This window comes from Schistosoma haematobium, chromosome 2, assembly GCF_000699445.3.
Source record: "Schistosoma haematobium chromosome 2, whole genome shotgun sequence".
Taxonomy (NCBI): domain Eukaryota; kingdom Metazoa; phylum Platyhelminthes; class Trematoda; order Strigeidida; family Schistosomatidae; genus Schistosoma; species Schistosoma haematobium.
This window is the reverse complement of record NC_067197.1, coordinates 35,435,556-35,462,863: the sequence shown is the minus strand read 5'-3', so window position 1 is coordinate 35,462,863 and position 27,308 is coordinate 35,435,556. Positions and strand designations below refer to the sequence as shown.

Sequence of the window (27,308 nt, the reverse complement as noted above, 5' to 3'; positions counted from 1 at the left end):
ACATCCAGCTGATGAGTCCCAAGTAGGGTGAAACGTGAGTCCAAGATTCCACTGCCAGCCACCATCTATCTTTGCTTATAATGCTTGTGAATTAAGGCAATTTACACAGGATGCACATATGCCAATAAGAGACTGTTCAACTGCAGTCCTGAACATCAATAAGATTCAAACAACCAATAAAAAAATGAACTGATTAACATTACTCCAAAGTTGAAAATTAATCATTCTTCTTATTGTATATTAATAATTGTACAAAAAATTACTTTTTCCTAAATACGTTTGTTGTAGCTAGTGTATTTACTCTAATAAAATATGTATTTTTGAAGTCAGTATATAATTTGTAGTATCTTCTGACATACAAATAGTAGTGTATAATGACAAAAATCCATTTACACACAATTATAAGAAAATCATATACATATTACAATGAGCTTGTACATTAGAGATCTGAAACTAACAGGAGAGATTATCTCAATAAATATAAAACAGTTATGCAAGTGGGTAGTATTTCTAGTCTTTGAATAAACGTTACTAAGAGTTAATTCAACATTATAGTATTATATTAAGTAATATATATTAAGAAAGTAACTTGAATATATCTATGAGAACATAAAAAAATGAAGCAAATAGTTCCATTTCAACTAACTCATTAATTTTAACTAAGTGTTATGGATGCAGAGGAATGTACCAATCATTATCATGTTAAGCCTAATGATGTCCTTGGACTTTAAATGAACATTTCCTATTGGCCATTATTTATTTCACTCGTTAAATACTGTACAGATGGTGTTTTCTATTTTTATGGTACGATGTGATTTGTTTGGTTGGTATATAAATACAGTATGTCTGAAATACAATTATTCATACCTCAGAGGCTGTTGCTTGTGTTCTGGGCTCAACTGGCTGGGCTAGACAAGGAAGTAGGACTAATCAGAACTCTAGGTCGTCCTTACGTGTTATACGTGTCATTATTCCGATCGATAAGTCGCTGCTCCATAATCAGTATTCACCCGTTACAACACTAAATCTGTTAGTCAATTAATCAATCATAACCAACATGAAACTCAACATAGATCTGTACTAGTTCAATAAATCCTGCACATGAAATCACTACGATAAGATCAAATAATCATGACAAATGTTAGAACAGTAAAAGTAGCAACAATTATCAATACTAGTCATAAAAATGATTAATCGTAGAAACTATAATTCAAGAAGAAGGAATGAAAATGAGAAGTAAAATATATAAGTCGATGATAATGTAAAGACAAATAATATACGGGTTGAAAATGATTTAATTTATCAAACTGAATCGTTTTAATTTTCAAAGAAAAAAGAAGAAACGATTTTATTTTCTCACCAGCTTACGAATAATAATAATCATGAGTGATAATAATTTATTTTATCAAAATAATGAGAGGGAGAAAAAAAAACAACAAACAAACACACATATATACACATAAACATTAAAAATGATCATCAAGTGGAACAAAAAATAATTTAAAAAAAAAAAGCAGTAAATGAATAAATAAATCTGAAATCATTTGTTCTAAGCACGCAATAATATACCAATGTACATAAAATAAGACACATAGACAAGAAAAACAACAATCAACATTAGATTCATCTAATGTTCAATGTTTATTATATTACCTAGAATAAAATTATATCATGCGTTGACACATTTATCTGGGATATGAAATAAAAAGACAATAATAATGTTAATAGTAATAAGATTATGTGATAAATAATCTAATTTATAATGACATTGATTATTCAGTTGTTGATATTTTGATTGAAATTTGATCAGCCTTGGTTAGTAATATGGTCATCCTGTGCCCAATATCTTAATAAAGTCATTATGACACAAGTCAACATTGAATAGATAGAATGTGGCTAGTAGTAAAATCTAGGATGTGTGTTTCGTCCTGTTTGAGAGTTATTAATTGGATGTACTTGTATCCTAAAGATGATGTTTACTCCAGGACTCTAACCCAGTATCGTTTGCTTTGAATGTTAACACGTTATCGATCTAGCTATTGAGTGTAGGTAGCCAGATAACCACTACTAGCCACATTTTATTTATTATTATGTTGACTTGTGTCATAATGGCTTTATTGAGGTAATGCCCACAAGATAGCCATATGCCAACTAAAGCTGATCAAGTTACAATCACAATATCAACAGTTGAATAATCCAAGTCAATTCAAATTGAATAAAAACTCATACTTGTTGACAAGTGACTGGCTACTTGGACTCAGTAGTTAAATGAGAAACGCAGCGGCGCTTAAAGCGAACACTTACGGGTTCCGAGTACTGGAGCAAACATCAACTCTGGGATACAGGTAAATCCAACCGACAATTCGCAAATAGGACGGAAAGCGCATTATCAGCTCCAATAATGACTACTTTCCATCTATTCTAGATCAATAAAAACCTTTATATAAGTGGTTGATCACTGAGAGGTAACCAACCTATGGTAAATAACTCTATCAAACAGGAGATCAGTCACGACCTGAACAGCTCAGTGATGACATTTTAGTCAGTGGAGCTGGATGTTGTGGATTCGAATCCACCAAAGAATATTAATCCTATCAAAATTACAAATACGCCTAGCCCGGGTAGGATTTCCTGTCGACTACCTACAACCCAGCTAACATAATTTGTACAGGATGCACATATGTCAAAAGAGACTGACCAATTACAATTCTTAGCATCAAAGGGAATATTCATGCAACCAATAAATATAAAAATGAACGACAACTAGTGCTTTTAGTAATAATTATGAAGAAATAATTTTAACAATTGTAGTTTTCCAAGTTGCGACACTTTATTTATAAAAAAAAATTAGTTTGAAATATTCTATGATTATACTTATTCTGAAAATAGTTTTCATTATAAGCTAATATTAGATGAACATTAGTTAAAACTCGATATGCACTGAGTAGTTATATCCCATCAAAGTTAAGGCCTATTATTCAATGAACACTCATAACATCGGACAGAATCAATCCTAAAAAGGATTTTCCATCAGTTGTTGCCCATGTTACCATGAATCACAAAGTTGTAATTTATTGTTCATCAAATTAAATGTATAAATTAATGATTAAACTGTTGAATGAATGGTAACAAATGAAAATAATATTATATGTTAATCAAAGAAAGCTTTGTATGATTGATTCCTACCATGACATTTTAAAGTGATGTACAATTAACTGTTACTTATCAGGTATTGAACGAAGAAAAATATATTTGATTACGTAAATACAGTTAAATTAACTAGTATAAATGTAGATGCCCATGGTTAGGAAATGTTTTGCTTTATATACAATATACAAAGTTACTAAATATTAGTGGTTGATAAGCATTACATTTGAAAGTTACCAAGCAATCTATGAAAATATCCTATATAGAGGATGAACAGATAAGTTTGGCTAATATGATAGAGAACGTTGATATTAGTAATCAATGAATTTTCAATAGTAGAAGCATTTAGATTTTTGACTTTCGAAGCATCAAATTAATTCTGGTTTATTTAACTTAAACTTGATAGTATGTGTAATACAAATAAGTTTCTTTTTTAATGCTAACACTTAAACATTAAATTATCTATTGGAATACACTAAATTACTTCTACTTTCATTGATACTACTGATGTTGATCATTGCTTTCAAAATTACATATAATATGATTAGTTGCCCACTATTATTGATATCATTATTATTCGTAACTAACGATTTTTTAAACGAAAATTGTTTATTACTATTCTCGATGTATTGGCACAAAAAGTGATGACTAATGTCGACACAGAGTTTACGTCAGGCTCTATAATGAAAAAGAGGAGCTAAATGATTTACGCTTTGCTGTCAACCCGTTATTTTGACTAGACTGACGAAGAAAAGTAGTGAGAGAAGTGAGAAAGAATTTCATATGAAAAAATTCTTAATTGTTTAAAAAATCAATTAGTTGGTTAGGGATCAATTTGCAAAATACATTCTTAAACATGTTTTTTTATATTCAACTACAGTAAGTTTAGAAGTTCTATTAAAGCATTTAGGAAAACACACACGAAATTCAACAAAAAAAGGATTTCTCAACGAATTCATTATCAGGATTTACAATACCAAGTATGTTCATATATATAATATGCGGTTGGAAATATGGACTTTGTATTCACATATTGAAATGCTCGATGATTATATTTTAAATGAATAATTAATACAGGGTTATGTAACTACCACAAAACATCCAAGTGAAAAAAGGCATCATGTTTATTCATTGTTCATATTTTTATTCGTATAATTAAGATCTTTTAATTCCATTCAAATATTATGATTATAGCTAAATTTAAAAAAATTATTACACCAAGTTTATTACAGCCGAAGAACAAGAAATATATACACATACAATGGGAATGCTTCCATATCATATAATCTGCTGACCAACCAGAATATATATATATATATTAGGAATTGTATGTTTTGAGTCAGTATACAACTAAATTCTGAAGAAAAATTCAAATGTTATGTATATACATGTTTCCTATACTCACTTATATAATCAATATTGGATCAAAAATAATGTCAAGTCAATAGTTTTATTGAAAAAGATTTCATTGACAGAGACTAAGCAACGAAACAGTTATCCCACTTATATTTTACGTTTCAATAGTGATTCTAGCTTATCTCAACCTATGATTAAAGTGTATAATTACTGTAAAGGGAACAGACTATTTCATAAATTAGTTGAGTCTATTCAATTCAATAAACTAATAAACTTTTCCAAGAGAAAAAAAACCGGAAATAAGTAGTCGATAAACTAGAAGTTATTTCTTGTTTGTTAAATTGTCAACAACCACAAAAGAAAATCGAATAACTTGAAAACTTAACAAAATAATAATCGAATCTAGAAAGCAGTTGAGTTATTTAATGATTATTAAGTAAAGATTTCCTTAAAACAAATATATATTATAGTAGAATAGGAAAATTGTTTATGCATTTTTTGTGAAGATTAGTCGAATTTATGTATAATCTTTATCACATAGTAACACAGAACTAAAATAATATTGAAAATCAAGGAACATTGAACAGGTGTTTTGTGGTGGTTTTGAAATTTATGAATGTTGGTACTAATCACCTCATTCTGGATCTAATCCAATGATTTGCATAACTAATCAAGTTCGGAGCTGAAGACATAGATAAGGAGTGGGACAGACGGTCAAATGTAGAACTATTTTTCAGCACACAAGATTAGAAAACCATTTAAAGGATATTGTAGGAACTGACGGTATATAGAAGGGTAGCTAGGAGGGAATCCTGCTCTATCAGTTGGTAGCATCTGAGGCATTAATGAAGCCCAGATAGACATCAGATCTAATAGAAAAATGCTTAATGTTTTGTCCAGGACGGCTATAGAATGAAGAGAACGTGACATAGTTCTCTTTAGAGCTACTTTTTAAAACGGTTTAAAGATTCCCGCTTTTATGTCTCTGAAATAGTAATTTTTCAATAGCGAGTTAACATAAATGTACAGTACGTGGTCGAATGTCAAAAAAAGAATCATTTCCACCGAAATTGCAGGTACATCGTAATAACGAGTCCCAATGAGTACGAAACCAAGGTCAAGAATGTCCTACTAGCTACCTCCAAACATTTAACCCATTTCCCGATTCATTTGTTACTGTAAAATTGAGCGACTTCAACACTGTACTAATGATATATGTAGGCAGAAATAATGAGAACGTAATTATTTATTTTCTAAACTGGTGTGTAAGACCTCAATAAAACGTCATATAATGGAAGTAATACATGATCCATACATTTATCCCCGCACTAATAAATATTCCTAAAGAATCTCTTAAGACTTTACTCTTGTTTCTTTGCTAAAACATTTGTTTGCCACTTTATTCAAAATGTGAGATGTGGGATAAACATTATGCATCCCCAAAAAATGATGGTTGTATATTATCGTGAACCGATCACACTTATGAATGTAAATCATTTGATCTGAACCCAGTGGGACTGACAACTAAGCGATAACTGGTGAAATCAACGAGTCCCATAATAAAACGAAACTGCTTACCAGTACTTGTCTAAGGTGAAACTATGATGTAAAATGACACCAAAATCAAGAACTCCCATACCCCCTTCAAAAAAATCTACACACTAAAAACATATCGTCTTTCATTGAATTTCGCCTTCAAACTATTCTCCTATATATTTTTTGCTACTGATTAGTTTTCTAATATTTTCTCTAATTTTAATGACAAGGTAAAGCTGATTATAAAGATTTTACGCTTACTCTAAAAACATAATTCAACGATAAGAACCTGTTCTGTAACCATAAATGAATAATTTCAATTCAATATTTTGTCATCTCTATGTACAATTACATAACTTGTTCAATTAATATAACAAGAATAAATGAAAAACAAAATAACACATTGATTTACTTATTCACTGATCGTTTTGTACTTGAACGTTCTTTAGCATGGCTTGTATTCAGCTTATCTGTAATGATTGTATGATTGCGTAACATAGTGACAGCATCTTTTTCTTGTCGTTTCTGTAAAATTTCTAATTCTTTTGCCTGTTTTTTAATCAATTTTTGATACATTTTATCCGTTTGTAATAAACTGATCGAGATCGGATCAAATTTAGGATCATCTAAATACAAGTAAATATATATGTAAGTTGGACAAAAAAATTAACAATGACTAAAGTGGTAAGGAATAATCACAGTTTCATTAGTAAACTATATTTTTATCATAAACAAAAACAGTTTTAATTACTGATTAGTCCACTATGGATGCAATTTATTATTATTAATTATTGTCAAAATAAATGTCAAAAAATATTTAAGGTTGATATTGGGGAAAACAATACAAAGAGGAAAGTAAAGTAGAACATGGTTAAGTGTATTCTCAATCAATTACGTCATATATTTTGTATGCAATTTGTTCTATGATATTACAATAGACATATTTTTAGCCATGATTTGTATTTAATTATCAATATTGCATATTTCAGACGTGACACCTAATGACTGAAATTTAGATCTTGAAGAATACATGCTTATTTTGACACAAGCGAAATGTAATCCCTAATTATATTATATATTTTTAAAGAACTGATTGCTATTATCATTCTTATTAGCATCAATAGCATGTTTCAACGCTTATTCATTAAATATTTCTCTTAATAAGAGGAATATTCATGATCCTATGCTCATTCATTTTGTTTCTTAATATATTTCCTGATAAGATATGAGAACAACGGTTATCATAATACATAATAGTACTTTCAATTATAGAATACCCTCGATGAACATTTATACTTTAGAAACGCGTTCACGACCAATAGTATCGAAGGTTCGTTACAGAACTCACAGAAATTGACCAAACACTTAACTTAGAGCAATGGGTCAAGGTCTACTAAATTACTTTGGAATTGAAATTCAATAAAACCCTAAAATGAAGGACTTAAGTGAAATATTTAAAGATACAGACAATTTCGACGACTGGCTTCTATTAGGTTACATACAACAACGTACTATGACACTAAACGCATTTCGATTAGTGTCAGATGAAAATGAGCTGTGATCGGTAACAGGTGGAAGAAAAGCAAACTCATTAATGTCGGTTTTATAAATTATTATCCTTATTCTGTAACAAACGTCTACTTAGGTCTTCATAGGGTGTGTAAATCCTTGCATTTGTTCTCATAAAATGATTGTTTGGCCCATACTCTGGTTCTTTATGTGGTCGAAAATAGTGCCCTCGTGCACTCAGATTAGCACTACGATATTATTGTTTACTCTAATCGAGGACAAATCATGATCAAATTATTACCTTATGTTGCTAATTTACTTGGGTTAAAGAATGGAAAGGAAAGGTATGTACTAATAGTATTACAACTATACACATTAATTTATATCCAAAGCGTTATTCAATAAATAATGCTGTATCATTTTGTGATACTTCTTACTGATAAACAATTATTTGATTTATGGATAATAACAGAAATTTAAATACCGGAAGTATTTGTTGGAATGAACATAGTGCATGTGTTTTTCGTTATGAATAGTTGGTTACATGTTGAAACAGAACCTGTGTCCCAACTGGATGAGAAACTTTATCAATAGTAAAATCTTTCAAGTCATTTGCAATATTGATTAAATGTTAATTTGTAATCTAATTAGTCCGTTACCGACAATAATTGCCTCATATACAACAGCAGGTCACTTTGATTCATTGTATAGAAGTTAAAATCGCATTGACTAACAGTGCAGGAATATCCTTTAAGACACTGGCCAATGCGTTTAAAAACATTAACTAGTCATTATTCCTAGAACTATATAAATATGCTAACTACTGTCATTAGTGAACACACTGTCAAAATGTATTCAATAGGAAACATATCACATTTTGCTACTGCAGTGTTCAGTACATGCGTGTTTATTAAAGTATTAGGTATTTCTGTATGTGGGATTGAGATAATGACAATATCCATCCGTGTAAGTTTTTTTTTTTACACAAAAGTCATGAGAAATTAATTCAGGTATGTCTAGTGAATATCAGAACAAATATATATTAAATCAAATAAGACTTCACAACCAGGTGGTTAACACTTTCTAACAGACGTTCAGACAAACAGTCAGTGGTTTAATAAATTGATGCCACGAAACGGATTGGCCACTATCTAGCTTCATCCAAACTACTATCATTGGTACCACTGCATATTCTCGTTGAAATGTGAGTAAACAAGTAGTATTAACAACTTGATTGATAAAGGTTGATTAATTACAATTTTTTATACATTTATACAAATAAAATAATTTCCATAAATCATAATGCAGTTACAGAGAATTGCATACATATAGAAACCTAACACCAATTCTCATTGAGTCTACTTTGTCACAGGTGTCATACACGAAGAGTATGAGAGAGAGCCGACAAGAGAACAAGTAAAGAGTTCGGAGTTAGTGTGCAGTGAATCTTAGTTTATCGAATTTATTATATTAGTAACATTTATCTATGATAAACTATAAACTTTATTCGAGAAATTTTCTTTAAATAAACATCTAACAACTTAAACAAAGTGTGCACGTAAATAAAAACAATGTGGACACAGTCTATTACATAACTTTACTTCGCTGATATGGAAACAAAAAAAAAGACTATAGAAAAACCAAATCAACTTGTAACTATAAACTCCAATTACCTTTCTTTTCATCTTTTTTAGTACTGTTCGACGAAACATTTGAAGTTTCGCCAGAGCCGGAAATATTAGACATAATAGAACCACTTAATTGTCCAGAAGTACCTCCTAGACCACTACTACTACCACCACCGGCACCACCGCCACCACCCCCAACACGTCTAGCGTTACCACCACCACCAGTTGACGGTACATCAGCAATTTCTGATGAATCAATACCCATACTGGCGAGCTAAACGAAAATTTATATTTCGGGAAGGAAGTAATCAACATACTTTAGTTTAAAAAAATGAATAGAAAACATAAGAAATAATCACACATTAATAGGGTAGGAGGATTATGGTATAGAGCTTTTGAACGTAATTATATGATCATAGTCCAAATAAGTAACGTTAACTACAAATAACTAAGAAATGTGAAAGTTGAAACAATGTAAAATGTATTTTGCAATATAGTTAGTTTTCAGAATATATATTAACCCGGATAAAGGAGGAGGGTTGGGTGTGGGGTTAGCGTCCCCACCCCGTAGAAAACTAACTCGCTAAAAAGACGCTAACCAGAAAAATTATTCAAACAAACAATGTGACTTTTTCTATTATTCTTACTTTTGATTGAACGTATATTTAGTCTATGCAACAGAACATTAATCAAGTTGGTTTTATTTTGTGAACAAAACAAACGAACAAAAGCATTCTGTATTTGGTTAGAAAACTTTGTTTTTGTGATATTATTCGAGCAGGAAATGTATCATTGTACTGACAGTTTGGTTGCATAATAGAATAAATACTTCTCCAAGATTATAGGTATATGAAAGCAAGGTTAAAGTTTAAATGTTCTAAGCGACATTATCAATCAACACGATTAACACTGAACTTAACACCACATTCATAGCAGTTATGCTCATTACGTGCTTCAGACAAAACCACAAATCATGCAAATATTGATTGTTTTCAACTAATATATTTTATATATAAATCTGAAGTGGAATGAGTGAAATATAATATTCTGCATTGCAAATGATTATTAGAAAACGATGCCTATTACTAAAGATGGTGATAAGATACTGGAAGAAATCTACTGAACTTTTTCACGTAAAACGCCCCTCAATGACGATATAAATAATAAATGAATTACTCTGTACTGTGTTACTGCGCTTCAAGACCCAATCCACACAATTAAATGAAGGATAACTGAGCTATACATAGTTATGAATTTGTTGAATATATGTGATGTACTGTATAATTAGAATATATTTTACCTCGGAAAAGACAAACTTATACAAATTCAGTCTATATAAAAAGAATTAAAACCTTATCGGGTTCGGTAATCAGCACTCTCAATTAATGAATCAAACAGAAGTTTTTTTCATTATCTCAAGAATCATTGTAGACAGGAAGATGATGGAAAGGTATTTCATCCTAGTTCAATTTTTATTTCAGCAGTAGGCAGCGATGACATCTCTAAAAGACGAAGCCCAAAACCTTTGGAGTATAACTCCAGACTAATGAGTCGGAATCTAATAGTTCATATCAATAAATTTAGTCAAATTGTGACACTAAGAGACAATATTCTATTACCACTGATGTTATGTTTCATTTTTGAAATAGTTTTATTCATTTAATTACCTATTTGCATAAAAAATCTCAGAATACATAAAGAATTTACAATATTGTCTAATCACAAAAATAAGACAAACAAATAAACCGCTCTGACATAACACAATCTATAAACTGTTACGGAATGTATAAATTTTAAAAATGGTTCATATACATTATACAGTTACATTAGACAAGATTGAAGAAGGGTAGTAAGAATAAAAATTGAAGATAATCGGTAATCTAACAGCACACAGTAAAGGATATTGATTCTTCAAACAATAATGAATAATATATTTAGTAATCTTACTTGTTTCATTCGTTGTTCTTCTTTACTTAAAAACGCACGAGGATCTGATAAAGCATCAACTAAATCATTTAATCCTTCAGGAACATATGTTGTAAGTGATACTTGACAAAACAGAGTAGGTAAAGAAAGCGGGAAATTGCCTTCAGTACGTAGAGATATATGACGATAACCAGCTTGTAAACCATCCAATGGTAAAACACGTTGACCTATTAATTTTCCAGTATCTTCATAAACTGCAAATCGTAATACGGCAAGATCTGGAAGAACAACCTAAATAAAGAAAAGTTTAAATAAAAATATTTCAGTCAAAAATAATTTATGGCAAACATGTAAAAAGCAACGTTGGCATTAATTCTCAGGAAATGAACTACTTGGACGCAAAGTACTTAGGCGTATACACCATTTTTCAGTAAGCTTATTAGCAAGATATAAAATATTCTAATGAAATTCTGTATAAGAATTATAACACCTCAATAGCCAAAGCGTTTAAACTGTTGGTTAAAACATAGAAAATGATGTCATTACGTACAATTCATTGAAAACTTGAGATTAAAACTATTTTCATGAAGAAATGACTTTATTTGGAGAAAAGTTGAAAAAACAAGGAAAGCATTAAAGTTCGTTTACTGTAACTGAGGTTCATTCATTGATGTGGATTTCTGATTTGTTTCAAGACTGAACACAAGGCTATTCAAGTGTTGAAACGAGCACGATACCTGAGAATTGTATATTGTACCAAAATATAATATTGAATAAAGCCATTAATAATAATTGCAAGTAGTCAGAACTCAATCATTTATTTTCGTATTCCAATCTATTTATGTTGTAACACTATCCACATTAAGTTTCATTGATGAGTTACTATATTATTATAGGCCGTTTGAGATTCAAAACCCAGTGGCTCTATAAAACGTGTTTAATGCTCCTTATACACTTTTACTTAGACAAAAGCAGTTTATACTTGTCCTAAACTTTTAAAAGACTTTTTCCGCCATTATTAGGAAAGAGAGTCGATTTAACAAGTAGAGAGATAGCACATCTACATCAATGTACATGCGGTAGATGTCATTTGTCAGACATACAGCAAGCTGCTCAACAACTGTGATAATCCCAAAAATGTTAGAATCTCTATATAATGTGTTACTACATACAACTTTATTAAAACGTTTATCGTATTGTATAGTGCATAAATAAAACCTACTTAGATATTGTACTAATTACAAATAGAATTGGATAAATATTTATACGAAAATTGAAAACCGATTATTTAAAATTAAGATATTAAAAAACTGTTTTGATAGATCTTACAGGTTAAAACTAAGTAGTTTCAATTCTATCTAACCGTCTGGACTAGTCAATCACTCAGTAATAAGTAACGTTGGACTTGATATAAAAATCCATCAGCTTAAGTTTCTGGTAGGATTCTATGTCTTAGGTGGTGTTGGTGCATCAGCACATGTATAACTCAATCAAGCTCAATTTTCTTTGAATAAATAATGAAGGATAAATAACAACTATACACTGAATAACTCTCTCAGCATTTTCATGTGTTCAATATGGTTGATATCCTGAATATCAATAGTTCACGTGGAATATACCCACAGAGTGTAGTGTGAGACTGCATGTATGTAATTGTAATCAAAAGTTTAACTGAGAAACTGTTAAGTGTTCACACTCAAGATCAAAGGTCATAGGTTTGATTCTAGGTCGTGGGGTCGTGGATGTGCACTGCCACGGAGTTCCATAACAGGACGGAACGGCAGAAAAGTGCTTCCAGGTTTTTATTGACTATCTATTTTAGATCGGTTTGTGATTTCAATTAACATAATTTTGGTTAAAACGAGACAAAAATTGAACAAAAAACTAAGCTGGAGAAGGTCGAACAGTTGAATGCCCAGCATTAAACAACAAAAACGGTCTGATATAGTCCTTCTTCATTTTTATTTAGAATAATGATTCAGAGATCAATGATCTAAATTATCTTACAAATAATTTATTTTCTATCAGCAGTTACTATAAATACTACGGTTATGCTAATACCGTTATACAAAAGTTTAACATAATAAACTCACTTTTCTAAATACAAAAACAGCATCATCTCCATACACTGGATTTAATCCATTATTAGGGACAACTCGAGTACGAAATTCTTTACGAATTGTATCTGTTGGTAAACCATACATATCTACTTCAACATATGTGCCAACTTTACGATCTGATAAAAATTGTCCTGATATAATTTTCACTTCACATGTAGCTGCAATAACACCATCCATTGGAGATTCAGAGAATGGATCAAATTGACGCTCTGGACGTCTCATAAACTCCGGTTTTAGTAAATAACTGAAATTGAATTTATTTAAAAATTTTATTTATTTTTACCACATGCATCATACAATGAAATATTTATTTATAGTTAACGGACAAAGACATTTTGACACGAGATTTAAGCAACAGTCATATTATTTACTCGTAAAGACAAGTATAAATTAATCAGGAAAGTTGAAGTTGTCGAAATCCTGGCATCTTCATAGGTTATATCACAGATCGATGTTAGCTAGACAATCATTCGCAACCAAGGAGTACTGGACGGTTGTTCTGTCTCAGTAAGGAACTCCTCAAAAGTACGTACCCGCAACCGTACTGAGGATCGGAACACAAGTCAATTGGTCCCACGAATGAACGATTAACCTTAAGACCACTGATCTAATATCCAATGATGCGAATGTCTAATTTTAATCAACTCTCGATATTTTGCGACTATTCTCGTTTCTTAAAGTGAATAACAGACTTACGCATGACATGGATGAGAACTCTACAATCTTCACAAAAGTCACTATCCCAAAAATAATCATGTGCTCATTCATGAGTAACTTTGAGATTCATGCAGACCCTGTAACAAGTCGTAACCAGGATTCGAGAGAGTTGTTCACAGCAACCAATGGAAGATGACCGCACAGTATCGAAAACTTGTCGAAATCAGACGTTTACTCCACTGAATCCCAACAGGGTGGTCCAGAGATTGAGTGTTATCTACGAAAATTCGAGATCCTGGGGTTTAATTTTAGGTGTAGTCATGAACGCTCACTAGTGAAAAGTCTCAAAATAGAATGAAGCATGTCCAGTTGTCAATGATGCTCTAGTCAAGATCAGTCCGCGATGCAAACTGTAAGTTAATTATTTTTTAAACTGTTATCAACTTAAATATGTTTCAATGGAATATTCCAAAGTTGATTATAATGATGATCAGGATTTTTAAAGTAAAATTAATCATCTATGAAATAACCAGTAGTGTATATCCGTGCATTGTCTAGTTCATATGATAGTACTGTGGTCTATGCTACTTAAGTTGATAGATGTAAGTAGCATGTAGCACAAAATGGAATGCCTACCAGCAGAATATTGAGAAGATTGAATTGAATAGAACAGGAATGTAAAGGAAGAACAATCGGGATAACAGCAAAATCGAAATAATTATAAAGCATGTCAAGGACAACTGAAGGAAGATGTATACATAATGTACTTAATGTATGTAAGGCACTCTATAATTTTACATTAAATAATAAATTGGTTTTCTCACAGTTAAGTTCTCGTTCATTACAGTATTAATTGCAACAACATGACTTCATTAGCATCACTCGTGTCATTTAAATGCTATTAACATAAGACATGACCTTCGTATCCAACTCCTAAAATTAGTCGAAGCTCTTACCATCCATGAACTCAAGCCAGAATTATGCATACAAAATAAGTACGGCCTATTTTTACCGCTACCTTGGCCTTAATTTACCATTATTATTTCTGAATTTCTCCCCTTACTTATGTCTCATATTCTCATTATTTTATTCGTAATTGCTCATGATATCACTTCGTTTATTTCTCATCTCTATAACCTTAAATTACCTATAATTTTTGTAATAAAAACACTTTAATTATCTTACTACATTCACGTTATAATTCGTTACTAACTTATTAAGTATATTGTTATTATTCATATTACGTAATCTAACATTATAATCGTTCTATTACGTCATCTTGATTATTCCCTGTTCACATTTCCTGACAGAACCAGTACTTTATATATATATGGCATATTTTCAGGATCTTGTTTACAGTTTAAATATTATCAATAAACCCATAATTAATATTGTTTTCTCTATATAAAAAAAGCTTGAAGTAAAGCATCTATTCTTAATTCACATCTTAGGTCTACCGTATTGGGGCTTAAACCTAGGAGTATTTAGCTGATACAAAAGGCGGCTAGTAAATAAGTAGGAAGCATTCAATAGCCAGATGTATTACCAATAAAATTTGTCAGATTATGTAACTATAGGAAATAAACTAAAAATATTTTAAGAAATTAAAGCACGTTCGTTTTTGGGAAGCATTCAAATGTTATCATATTTATAAAAGATGTATTACAATCTTAATGCATTTGAAATTCTTGATATTTATCGGTAAAAAATTGTTGTTTATGAAAGATACATTTACTGGACACGTACCTAAACTACTGCGGAACGTTATGATAATTGTTAGATAAATCATTTGGATTGCGATTCAAAAGTGCATTCATAATTTCACATACATATACATACATCCCCTACAGGTGTGACGCAAGCCTAATATCTATTATTTCAAACCCTAAAAAATTATCTGCTAAGATACTATCGAACAGAAACTGTTTTTTTTCTCGTGTAAACAGAATGCTAATAACGTACGAAGAAGAAGGACGATTTACGGATCTCTGTTGATGATTTCTAGAAAATTGAAAACTTATTATTGTGCTATCACATACAAAAAATAAACACATCTATTACGCCAGTTCCACTTGTAACGTTATATATATATAATGCGCTGACACCATATATATGGAACTAATATTGACAACTGTGTTGTTGAACGTGACCATTTGTCAAAGTTTTCACTATTATAATAATTAATAAATATATAGTGATAGAAATAATTTCTTTTCTGCGTCAATAATTAATAAACAGTTTATTTTGGAATCAAATACTAATAAAAAAGGTAATACATAAGCTCGTTTGGTTATATCTTCAAGAGTAGCTAGTAACGAAATTTAGTAAGCGCATTCCGTTTAATTTTGTACTCACTAGCCCTATGTATTTGCAGCCCATTGTTGAAATTAACATTGATAATTGAACCCAGTACACAATGGCTTTACACAACAGAGAGTTATTCCAGTAGATCTATACGTCACGATGTAATTACATGTACATGATAAATTTCAAATAGTACAAAATAAATTTTCTGAACCCTACTGATAGTCACTAATCAAATAATGACTGTAGATAATACCGAGACATTTGATTAAGAAGTCTATATTGCCTTTAAGGAACTAATAAAATGTTGTCATCAGTATCAACAAATGGAAAAAATTAAAACCCCTTAACCAATAATAAAAGAAACATATTGGCTAAGAATAAATATTCAAATTATGTGCAATGATTGTATAAAGAGTTTTCAAATTGTATAACTTATTCTCAGGTAACTTTCAAATAACCATACATATTTGGAAAGCATCAAATAATTGCATAAAAATGGGTTTATGGTTAATGAAGATATTAAAAAAACCATGTAAATAAAAGAATAATGACGTTACGTAAATAAATAAAATATATGAAATACCTGGCCACAAAGTCCCAGAACATATTACTTCACTGACGATATGTGGATGAATAAATACAACCGTTTAATCAGTTGCTTAATCTTGTGTAACCATTGTACAAGTGTCATGTATAAATGAAGGCGGACACACATAAGCTTATACAAACAAGCAATTGTTTGGTATGCCAAGTACTACAAAGAATAATGCCTTATGAATATTTTTTTTGACAAATGAATTTTCACTCTAAATTAGTGAAACACGAAATAAACTCACCATAATTTTCGTAAGAATCCAGATACTTAATCAGTTAGTTTTGTGAATTTACTTAGCATATGTGAGATTGATGTCTCCTTATTTGTGGATAACTCTTTCGCCTTTTACTAAATATTTCCACGGGAAGGCACAATACAATGAATGAGACTGGTCCCTCTATGATCATCCATACAGTTTAGTCTAAAATGATAATCAATTACAATTTCCTTCATTTGTCTTTGAGTCAATATTTACTACATGAAAGTTAATGAGACTTAGTCAGTTGTTTTAAAAAAACAATTAATGGGGTTGGATTATAATCTGTGATGTAATAATCCGTAATCGAGTATTAAAAACGTTCAACGATAAAGTCTTTATGAAAACAGGGTATTCCATTGACGCTTATGTACACTTAGAACAATATTTACCATGAAGAATAGCAAAATACGTCTGAGTTATAAATCGGGAAGAAACCATACCATAAAAATAGACATGAGGAAAAATGAAGAAAATAGGTAAAATAACTTACCCACAATTACCATTGTATTCGAACTTCCCTTGGTTCAACTGCATGGCTAAATCAGGAGTTTGGAAATTCAACGCAACCATTTGGCAACCAGCATTCCAAAATATCTGTCATGGTAATTAAAACACACGCATACACAAAAGAATAAGTGATACGGAATATTTTTGGAGGAAATAACGATTATGTTAACCAGTAAATGAAGTGGAATATTATGGAGGCAATGAAGAGAAAACAGAAATAAATACTTTTATTAGCAGTTATATGACACTTCAAGCCGATTTTCGATCGTTTAAGAAAGTAAATATTAAAAAAATTAAGCGTGATAAGATGACAATAATAATAATAATTGACATTTCAAAATATTGGTTGACCGAGAGCACATTCCTCAAACATTCTAAAAAACAGTAGGTTTTGATTAAATACGTTTGTTGAATATACACATTTTAAAATATAAACATGATATTAGTCATTATTCAGCGATCAGTTAGTTGTAAATGCTTCAGTCCCACTAGAGATTGGTCTTGGCTTGACAATCTCAGCACTAACACCTCGCTATGTTAAGCTGCGAGATGAGTGTTCAAACATATCAAGGGACATAAACGACCTGAAGTTTACAGGTATCCCTTGATGACGAGCGTCAAACAGCATGAAATTAAAGTCCACGGTTTTATGTCAAATGCTTTAAACTATGTAAGATATAAACAACCGCAAATTATGGGGATAACAACCAGTTTTTTAAAATTACACTTGTTAAAAGTAGTTAATCATTCATGTTTCATGAATTCAGTAGATGGTTTAGGCAGTTATCATAATTTATAAAAGAACAATAAAATCCCGGAAGTATGTTTAAAATAGATGTTAAAAGTTTACTATAGTATGACCAAATGATATCTGGAGGATGATATTTCCTAAGATAATTGTAATCCCAATAACTTCATTCAAACCGTTGAATTAACGTATGAGTATTTAAGTATAGGAAGCGTATATAACGAATAAGCTTAAAACCAATATCCTCCTATTAACCAACGTCAATTAAATGTCGGTTATTCATACAACACGTCATTGTGTGAAGCACACTTTTCCTAACGAAAGTTAGCATACTTGTTTAAAATCCATGCAATTAAACTCATCATTGGCTTTGATCATCGCCTTTGCCTAAAGAAGTTGGCCTAAGGATAATAATTAAACAGGAGACCAGTGTTTTTTGCTTGATTCATCGTTGTTCATTATGGACTCAGATAGCGGAAACTAAAATTGATCCATCAGTATATCTTATATGATCATATGGAATAATAATATCAGCCTTATTTTTAATGTAATGGATAGGTAATAGAAAAATTACAAACTATGGTTGTTGTTATAATTAGTGCGTTGTTCTGAATCCTTATCATAATGATGATAATTACGAAAAAAGATTTTCGAATGTTTGACCTGGGCGAAAAAGACACGCAAGTTATTAATTCCAACTTAATCATGATTTACTGATGGCAAATGTTAACTGACAATAGTAAAAGTTATTTTCATACACATAGTTCCCTTTATTATCTTCAAGAGAGCAAGCACCAATCTTTGTTCTTGCTCTCTAAAAGATATTTAATTCAATTAGTTGCTTACTATAGAAAATAAGATAACAGAATAGTAAATCGAAAATTTTCTGTTTGCTTCCTTATGCTGTTTTCTAACATACGAATTATTCATTTGTTTATTGGCTTGCAGTAATTTTGTTGATTATTATTATTATTATTATTATTATTATTATTATTATTCAACAGAGTGTAGTACAGTTCTACATGTACAAATTATCCAAGAAAGACGTTAGAGGTTTCGTATTTATCGACTTATCACTTGAATCATGTTCGAATAATTAACATTGTATGTCAAGTATCATAACTCAGTATTGTAGTCATGTGCATGAAATGGTAAGCACAAGGCTGAGTAAGAACATTAAACCAGCATACTGATGCAGTCAGCAGAAGAGCAATTGGAATAAACACATGTACTACATTCTACAATTAACGTCTGCCCCAAAATATAATTGTACCTTTATCTACAACAAAACACAATAACAGCAAAAACCTATGTAAACAACCAACCACAATTGATGTCATCCATACAAATGGATTTACTGTTTGTGGAGAAAAATTAAAAGAAGTTTATTTTTATCCGAAGTGAATCAGCAATAAAAGTTTCACAAAGTTCAATAGCTAAACTCAGTGTCGAAAAATACCGAAAAAAATGCTCACATCGATAACCAACAGACGATCATTGCAAAATGAAAAATCCTTATAAAAGTGTGATAATATTAGAAATAAATCAGAAAAATACATATTTTGTAACTTCCAAGTAAAATATCTATGCAAATATTTAAAATAACCCAGTTATCAATCAACATAGTTCATAACATATTTATTCAATTAATGATAAATTAATTCTACATGAATTGTTTTTTCACCTTTCTCAAGGTTATCAGTTTACATACATACACACTAGAAAAAAGACGATGAGCGGAGAAGGGAGGAAAGAGAAATGATAGCGAGATTTTTAATTCAACGAGAGAGAAGATCATTGAATTAGGTTAAATTTCACGACGACAACAACAACAACTGATCATAACACTGGTAATCAATTTTCCTCTCTACTTTAATTCGCTTAATAGATTGCATTAAAAGAAAAATGTGAGGTCATCATTTATCAGTAAAAAAACGTTTTGAATAGGAAAAAGAGCAGAGAAGATGAATAAACTGAATGGATGAAAAAAGGGAAGGACCAACTTATTCATGTTCATATTATTATTACTAATAAGAGATGAAAATCGAATTCACGCTGAATAAATAAACATAATTTGACATTGGTTATTATCTGAGAAGTATAGTTGTTCATATTACGCACTGGAGATACTTATATTCCTCTATATGAGAGATCAGTTAATGTGCTTACCCAGTTCAGTACATATGTACCAGCTGGTCTGCTGAGATGGAACAAGGTACGAAAGCCCTTCACAGACGATTCTTCTTGGCTAAATTTGAGAGCTTTTGTCATGATGACTAAGCTAAAGGATAGTAAGCATTAACTAACATTATTTGTAATTTAAAATAGATTTCGAAATGCTTAGCCAGTAATTATTCCTTTCACATCATTTACCCTTATAGTTAAAATATTCTGAGTGGTTTATACCATAATCTAATCTACATTGTAGAAGTTTAGATAACTAAATTGATTTAATCTACTGATACAGGAATGAAAGGTAAAAATAAACGAGATAGATTTATAAAACCTACATTGGTGTCTATGAAAATATTGGCTGTATAAGTAGTTAAGTTAAGCAAATATCTCAATAGACAAAACATAATACAATAAAAAGCTCATCATAATACAGTAAAACCTATGAAATTTTGATATTTGAAAAAAAAAGAAATTACTTCGAATTGACTTACTTGTGGCATGTAATTGCTTGAATCGACACGATTTCCTCTAGGATAAATTCTACTCATTTGACGTTTATTATAACTGTTTATTTTCATTATAATAGTCAATGTTAAGGTTGAAATTAATAGGAGATTTAGCAAAAGAAAAAGACATTGAATATTATTGCAAAACATAGATGCTTTTTAAAAAAAACAAATTCAAATGAACAAAATCTAACTAATCCACATGCATTGGAAAAAAGCACAGCTAGCAATACAACATGAAAATGATGAATGTTGAAACAATATTAAATAAAAATGCACGGCATTACGAAAGATAAAAAAGGGGGTACTTGACAAATGCAATACAATGTTTCTTGATCAGGCCCAATGCGATACTTTCATTGAATGAAGACATATGATGACTTATATTACTAGCTGAACGAATGTAAAGAAAACAGAAAAGAAAAAACAATTCGAACACGAACTACAACAAATAGAGACCAGAAACACAATACAACTGTTAGTATATAATAATACATGCTACAAGATATGAGAAAGACAAAACAAATAATAGTAACTAAATCATCTAAAATACATGTATGTATATACGACATATATGCATGCTGTAAGTAAATTGTACGAAACAATTCAATGAATTGCATTCATAAATGCGTACATGGATTACTTAAGTAAAGTCTGCACAACATAACAATAACTAAAATTTTATGCTATATATAATGATAACAGTAAAACGTTATCATTTAATAAATTGAACAAACTACTACTATTAACCAATTTTATTAGATTACATAATATCCCCATGAACGGATAATGATGGATTATTTAAAGAAGATTACAAGTCAACTGGAAATTAGGTATATAATAGTAATAGTTATTGAGTGATGAGGAAAAAAATCAGTCAAATCAATTATTTATCATTATTACGTAAATGAAATGATGCATAAAACCAAATAATATTCAAATTCCCCCTTTTTTTTATCAACGTCAAACGGATTATTTAAATATTCAAACAAATATGACATTGTATTATCTTTAAAATAAGGACCTAACTGAATTTTATTTCCTAAAATATTAATACTCAGTTATGATCACTTTATAATAGACTTTTATGGAATATTTTTGACATAACTAAAGTAATTCATTTATTTGCGAAATCTCTGGATTTCACATTGACTTATTACTGAGTAACAACTAATGTTAAATTTACCTACATTGTAATATTGATCTAATTTCACTAATCAATGACAATTTCATCACTAATATTAATGTATCAAGGTAGGACGCATTACGTTTGAATGTTAGATGATAAGAGGTAATCAGTAGAATGGCTTAAATCTAAGGAAACGGGTACTGCACTCGTTATTCAGCATCACAGTCACAAACGTTACCATTTCAGTATTTCAGGCAAGGTGAATTCCAACTACTATAACGCCTAGATTTGAAACTATTTTTGTATAGCTTCTAACCAACAATATAATTAGATTTATCTAACTCTTTTACTATAAAAAACGTTTAAATGAAAAAGACGATTTAGTTAATAAATGTCATTACAAAAATGAAAATAGATTATTACCATTTGCTAATAAATTTGAAATAATATATTTGTTTTACTGTGACAGATGGCGAACTTCGTAATTAGTATAAAAGTTGTAATAACTACTTATACAAATGCCTTAGATCGACATTGATATGTATGAATTTAGCAGACGGATTCATTTAGCCTCTGGCTTTTATTAATAACTTATGATATGAAGTCTTCTTCAGATAATATAATGTAATTACCAAATATAATATCAAATAAGACAGTATGTTAGTAAAATGTGTGGATCACTGGAGAAAAAAGAAACAATATTTGTCCTAAAAGTCATACTGAATGTTAATATTAGAGGTATTTCAATGTCTTTTTTTTTCTCAAGTTTACGTCTGTAGGATAAATAAATAAAACTATCTAAATATATACTGACGGTAAATAAATACACAAATACACAGAAGTACATTTGATACATTTAAACATATGAGACAATGGCCTGTAACATTAATACCAATAAATGTTCTCCAAGGTACAAATACACATCTTGTTATTAAAATTAGTTGAAACATTCCGATAAATAATAGATAACCATATAACATGCATTTCTAAAATAAAACCTTACAAATAACAACGTAGATGTGTGCAAATATTAACAGAAATACTATAAAAACACTCGATACACTTTTGTTTTCAAAAAATAAAATGACAATAATGACATAAAATTGTTTTCTTATCAAGTAAATAGGATACTTGACAAATTCTATCGCTTGATTCTTTAACAATCCCAAAGCCACTGTTTCACTGAATGAAGACATATGATGATGAATATTCTCGTCTAAACAAGTAAGTGAAGTTGAATATGTATACAGTTTATGTAAGAATAAAGAAAATAATTAAAGTATATACTCAGTCAAAATAATATATCAAGGTTAAAATACGAAACTGAAATTTAAAAAAATTATTCATTTCTTACTAGTAACTATATTCAAGTAATATGTTTGTGTAGTTTAAGTTAGGTAAAAAGGGGTCATTGAAAAATAAGATGAACATTAAATTGACGATCAAATTAAGTCAATAAGTATTTTGTGTTACGGGTTCGCTTCAGTTAGACACATAGCAAGTATCAAAAAAGTACTCGAGGATTGTTTCGTTGTAGTATAGGACTTTTTAATAGTAAGTATCTGTGATCATCTAATGGGTAAGGTTGAGAAATTTATTATCTCATAGAGAGCATGATAGCTCGTTTTAGAATTATAAGTTCAGAATTCTATGCAAAATCAATTTAATGAACTTGGTATGTTAAGTGAGATAAGGAACTTTTCATTTAAATGCTATTTATTTATGATGTGTAAACATTCACCAATGTTGATTTCAGTAAGTGATAAATTTTCAATGTATTGCACTAGTTGTTATATAGTGATTAAAATACATTTGCTGTTAATTCTGAAAATATTCATCGCATAACATTTAATTTATACAAATTACAATATCCGACTTTAAATATTAAGATTAAGAATACAGAGATAGACATAAGCAACATAGTACTTGATATAGATGCGGATTAACTCAAGATACCATGTTTTCTGAACATGATTAGATGAAAATAATAAAAATAGCTTGATGTATTGTTGTGGCAATGATAAAAATTAGGACTGAGCCGCGTGTATTGTATGTGTGAAGATGGAAAAGTATCCATGAAAGGATACTAGAATTCAAGATAGAAAGATAAAGAGTGAATGAATCTACGACACTTTTGAACCATTTTGAGCCATACCACTAAGTTTCTAAAAAGCAAGAGTATACTATTTCAATTTTGTGATTACGGTAATTAGGTGTACCATCAACTGTTTTAAAGTGAATATTTATGTTCATTGAAAATATCTAGCACAAGTGTTCACAATGCCACACATTCGATAACTATAGCTTGTAATGATAGTAATCAGTTTCAGTGTAGAAAAACAAGTGAATATATGAAGTAACATGCCATATGTAGATGAAAATATTAACTGATACGATTCATCGTACAGCTAAACATTTTATTTAAGGTAACCTGCGAATGACTGGTTCATTAAAACACCAAAATACACACATATGCAAAATAGTACACATTTCTATATTACTAGAACAATACGACTTCATATATCCCTCACATGAAAACATATTTTCAGAAACTTTCTGTTTTCTACAGAAAATTCTTTTTACAAATGTTCTACAGCTAAGAGCTTAATTTAATAGTTATTATTCATATTCTTGGTTGATATCATGGACTGATCTTTGTTAGACGACTATTGAAAACCAGAACACGACGGACAGTTGTTCCATCCTAGTAAGAACAGCAAGTGACGTGAACTAAAATAAATTGACGATTTCTACAGGATCCCTATACTAATCATTAATTGTTCATTTTCGTACTCGAGTGCTTTTTAACATAATAATTATGTGTATACGTTTCGTCTCATTCACTAAGTCTCAATGCTTAGTTAGACCGTAAACTTTGATTCCTAAAGAGAAAATTTCTTCGTACTACTTCAAGTGCTTTTAGGACATTTAGTCAGGAAATTAAACACTTCAAGTCAAATAGAAAAACCATTTTATTTTTCTCATTTGCCACCATATGACGTAATTATTCACTTTGTCCCGACAATTACGACACACCTTTCATGAACAATGAATACAGTATTTCCTCATATTTCAAAAAGATTTCTCAATTCCTTGGAAAAAATAGTTTACAACTACCAGAAATCAAATTTATCACAATTTTTAATAACGATAATTTTCCAAATGTGAAAATCCTCACACACACATATACAGGTGTGATGTATGCAACTTATGTTGACATAATTAGTATATAGCACCAATCAGAAGAGGAATACCTGGTAGCAGAAGGTTGTAAAGATCGAATCGAATATAACAGGGACACAGAGTAATTGCTATGACAGTACAAGAACGGTGGAGCTTAAGATAATTGATGGAGAATTTGCACATGAAGTATTGAATGTATGGTTTTTACTTTTTACCAAAAAACTCTATACCTTTGTATTAAAATACATTTGGTAGTCCCCATCTGAATTCCCGCTCACTACATAGGTACATAGAACTATCATTTTAACAGATAAAAATCCTCCTACTATTCTCAACAATGAAAAATTGCAACAAATAATTTTACAAAGATTAGCACATCAATAAAATAGAAAACTAGGATAATAATGCAAAATATAAGTGGTTGTTTAGAGAGAGAAAAAAAAGAAAACGGAACTCTGTCACAACATCAAATTGTTTCCGTTTAGTAGTATTTTCGAATCAAATAGTTAAAAAGTGAAAACGCATTGCATTTGGTATGAAGGAAAAGGTTTGGTTAGTAAGCGAATGAATGTGAAGAAAATTATCTTCTTTTCTATATAACTACAAACCGATAAACAAACTGGAAGAAAAGAAACTATATGATGTGTTGAAATGGATAGTTTGTTATTGTTCTTTAAACTGAACTAAAGTAACAACAATCTGTAAATATTTATCCAAACAGATATATATATATATATATATATATTTAAAAATAAATTTAAAAGAAATTGTTTTATAAAAACAAAATAAATCATTAACATAAGTTAAGAAAGGTGGGATAGAGATATAGAATTTCCCGGGGACACGTTATCAGAACGAATACGTTAAACTTCAAGATAACGATCAGCCCAGTACACTTCTGCTATTACTATGATTACAAGAAGAATGACTAGCAGTTACTACAAAATGAATATGTATGACAGGACTAGGAAAGATTGAAACGTGATAATTTCATTGGGGTATTCAATGGCTTATTAGTTACTAAACTCTACAACTGTTCATTTGCCAATTGATATCCAAAAACACACTTATTTTTGTGTCTACAACTTTATATAAAAGTGTATTACATTGTTAAACGGAGAAACTGTTATATACGAACGAAGAATGAATGCTTACAGCTAGGAATCATTTATGGACTACTATTACGTACATTCTTATTGGATAGTTAATAAGTAACTAGTTTATATATATATATATATATTCTAATTGCTTTTATTTGACCCGTTGGCTACTGTTATATAATTTTCTATTCGTAATTTATTTCCAATCTACTAGTTACAGTCTCCTACACTCACAGCTACATTCTACTTGATCTTATATAATTATTATTTTTCATTTCATGGTGTGATGCAGTCTGATCTGCTTGTTTATAAACCAGGTATGTCTGAAATATACGATTCATACAGAGAAGGATGATTGGCGATATTGCCACGTGATATTTGACTGACCGTAGGATAAAACAGAAGCCAATACTACCAGCCAACTGTCAACCATTCCTAACATCAATTTAATTAAACGTTTACATCAACAGTATAGTTTTGTGACCAACCAATATTCAGCTACATCACATTACTGTAATATATCTCTTCAATGGCACTCTGTTCATTGCATTTTAATTACAAACTTAAGAATAAATTACTAATAATAGATTATGTAACTGGTTTCTTGTGCTAATTCTAAAAGCAACAGTGAATAATGATGACAATAACACCGTTAGATGTTAGAGGTCAAGCGTTCATGCGTGAGACCGAAGGTCATGGGTTCAGGTCGCTCATGTGAGACCCTGAATGGGCACGGTTGCGGAGTCACATGCTGGGACGAAACAGGTGCCCAGTGCTTCCAGGTTTTTAATTGTGGTCTAACTTAGATCGATTTATGATACCAATGAAATTCAATAATCTCCACTAGCCCAAGTGGAAACGTAATGATTATATTTTAAACAAGTGAAAAAGAATTGATGTATTTTGTTTGAATAATAACA

The 27,308-nt window shown here is 30.3% G+C and overlaps 1 protein-coding gene across 1 annotated transcript in view; it reads right to left on the bottom strand.

Moving 5' to 3' along the window:
* Positions 1 to 27,308, bottom strand: part of PLCB4_1 (1-phosphatidylinositol 4,5-bisphosphate phosphodiesterase beta-4) — a 129,081-nt gene that overhangs the window by 20,439 nt on the left and 81,334 nt on the right. Inside the window, exons 19-25 of the mRNA XM_051215053.1 lie at positions 23,237 to 23,321; positions 20,962 to 21,034; positions 17,531 to 17,634; positions 13,196 to 13,466; positions 11,124 to 11,393; positions 9,222 to 9,450; positions 6,452 to 6,665 (exon numbers count right to left, since the gene is read on the bottom strand). Of these exons, the coding sequence (XP_051068234.1) occupies positions 6,452 to 6,665; positions 9,222 to 9,450; positions 11,124 to 11,393; positions 13,196 to 13,466; positions 17,531 to 17,634; positions 20,962 to 21,034; positions 23,237 to 23,321 (1,246 nt within the window). The remainder of the gene's footprint in view (positions 1 to 6,451; positions 6,666 to 9,221; positions 9,451 to 11,123; positions 11,394 to 13,195; positions 13,467 to 17,530; positions 17,635 to 20,961; positions 21,035 to 23,236; positions 23,322 to 27,308) is intronic.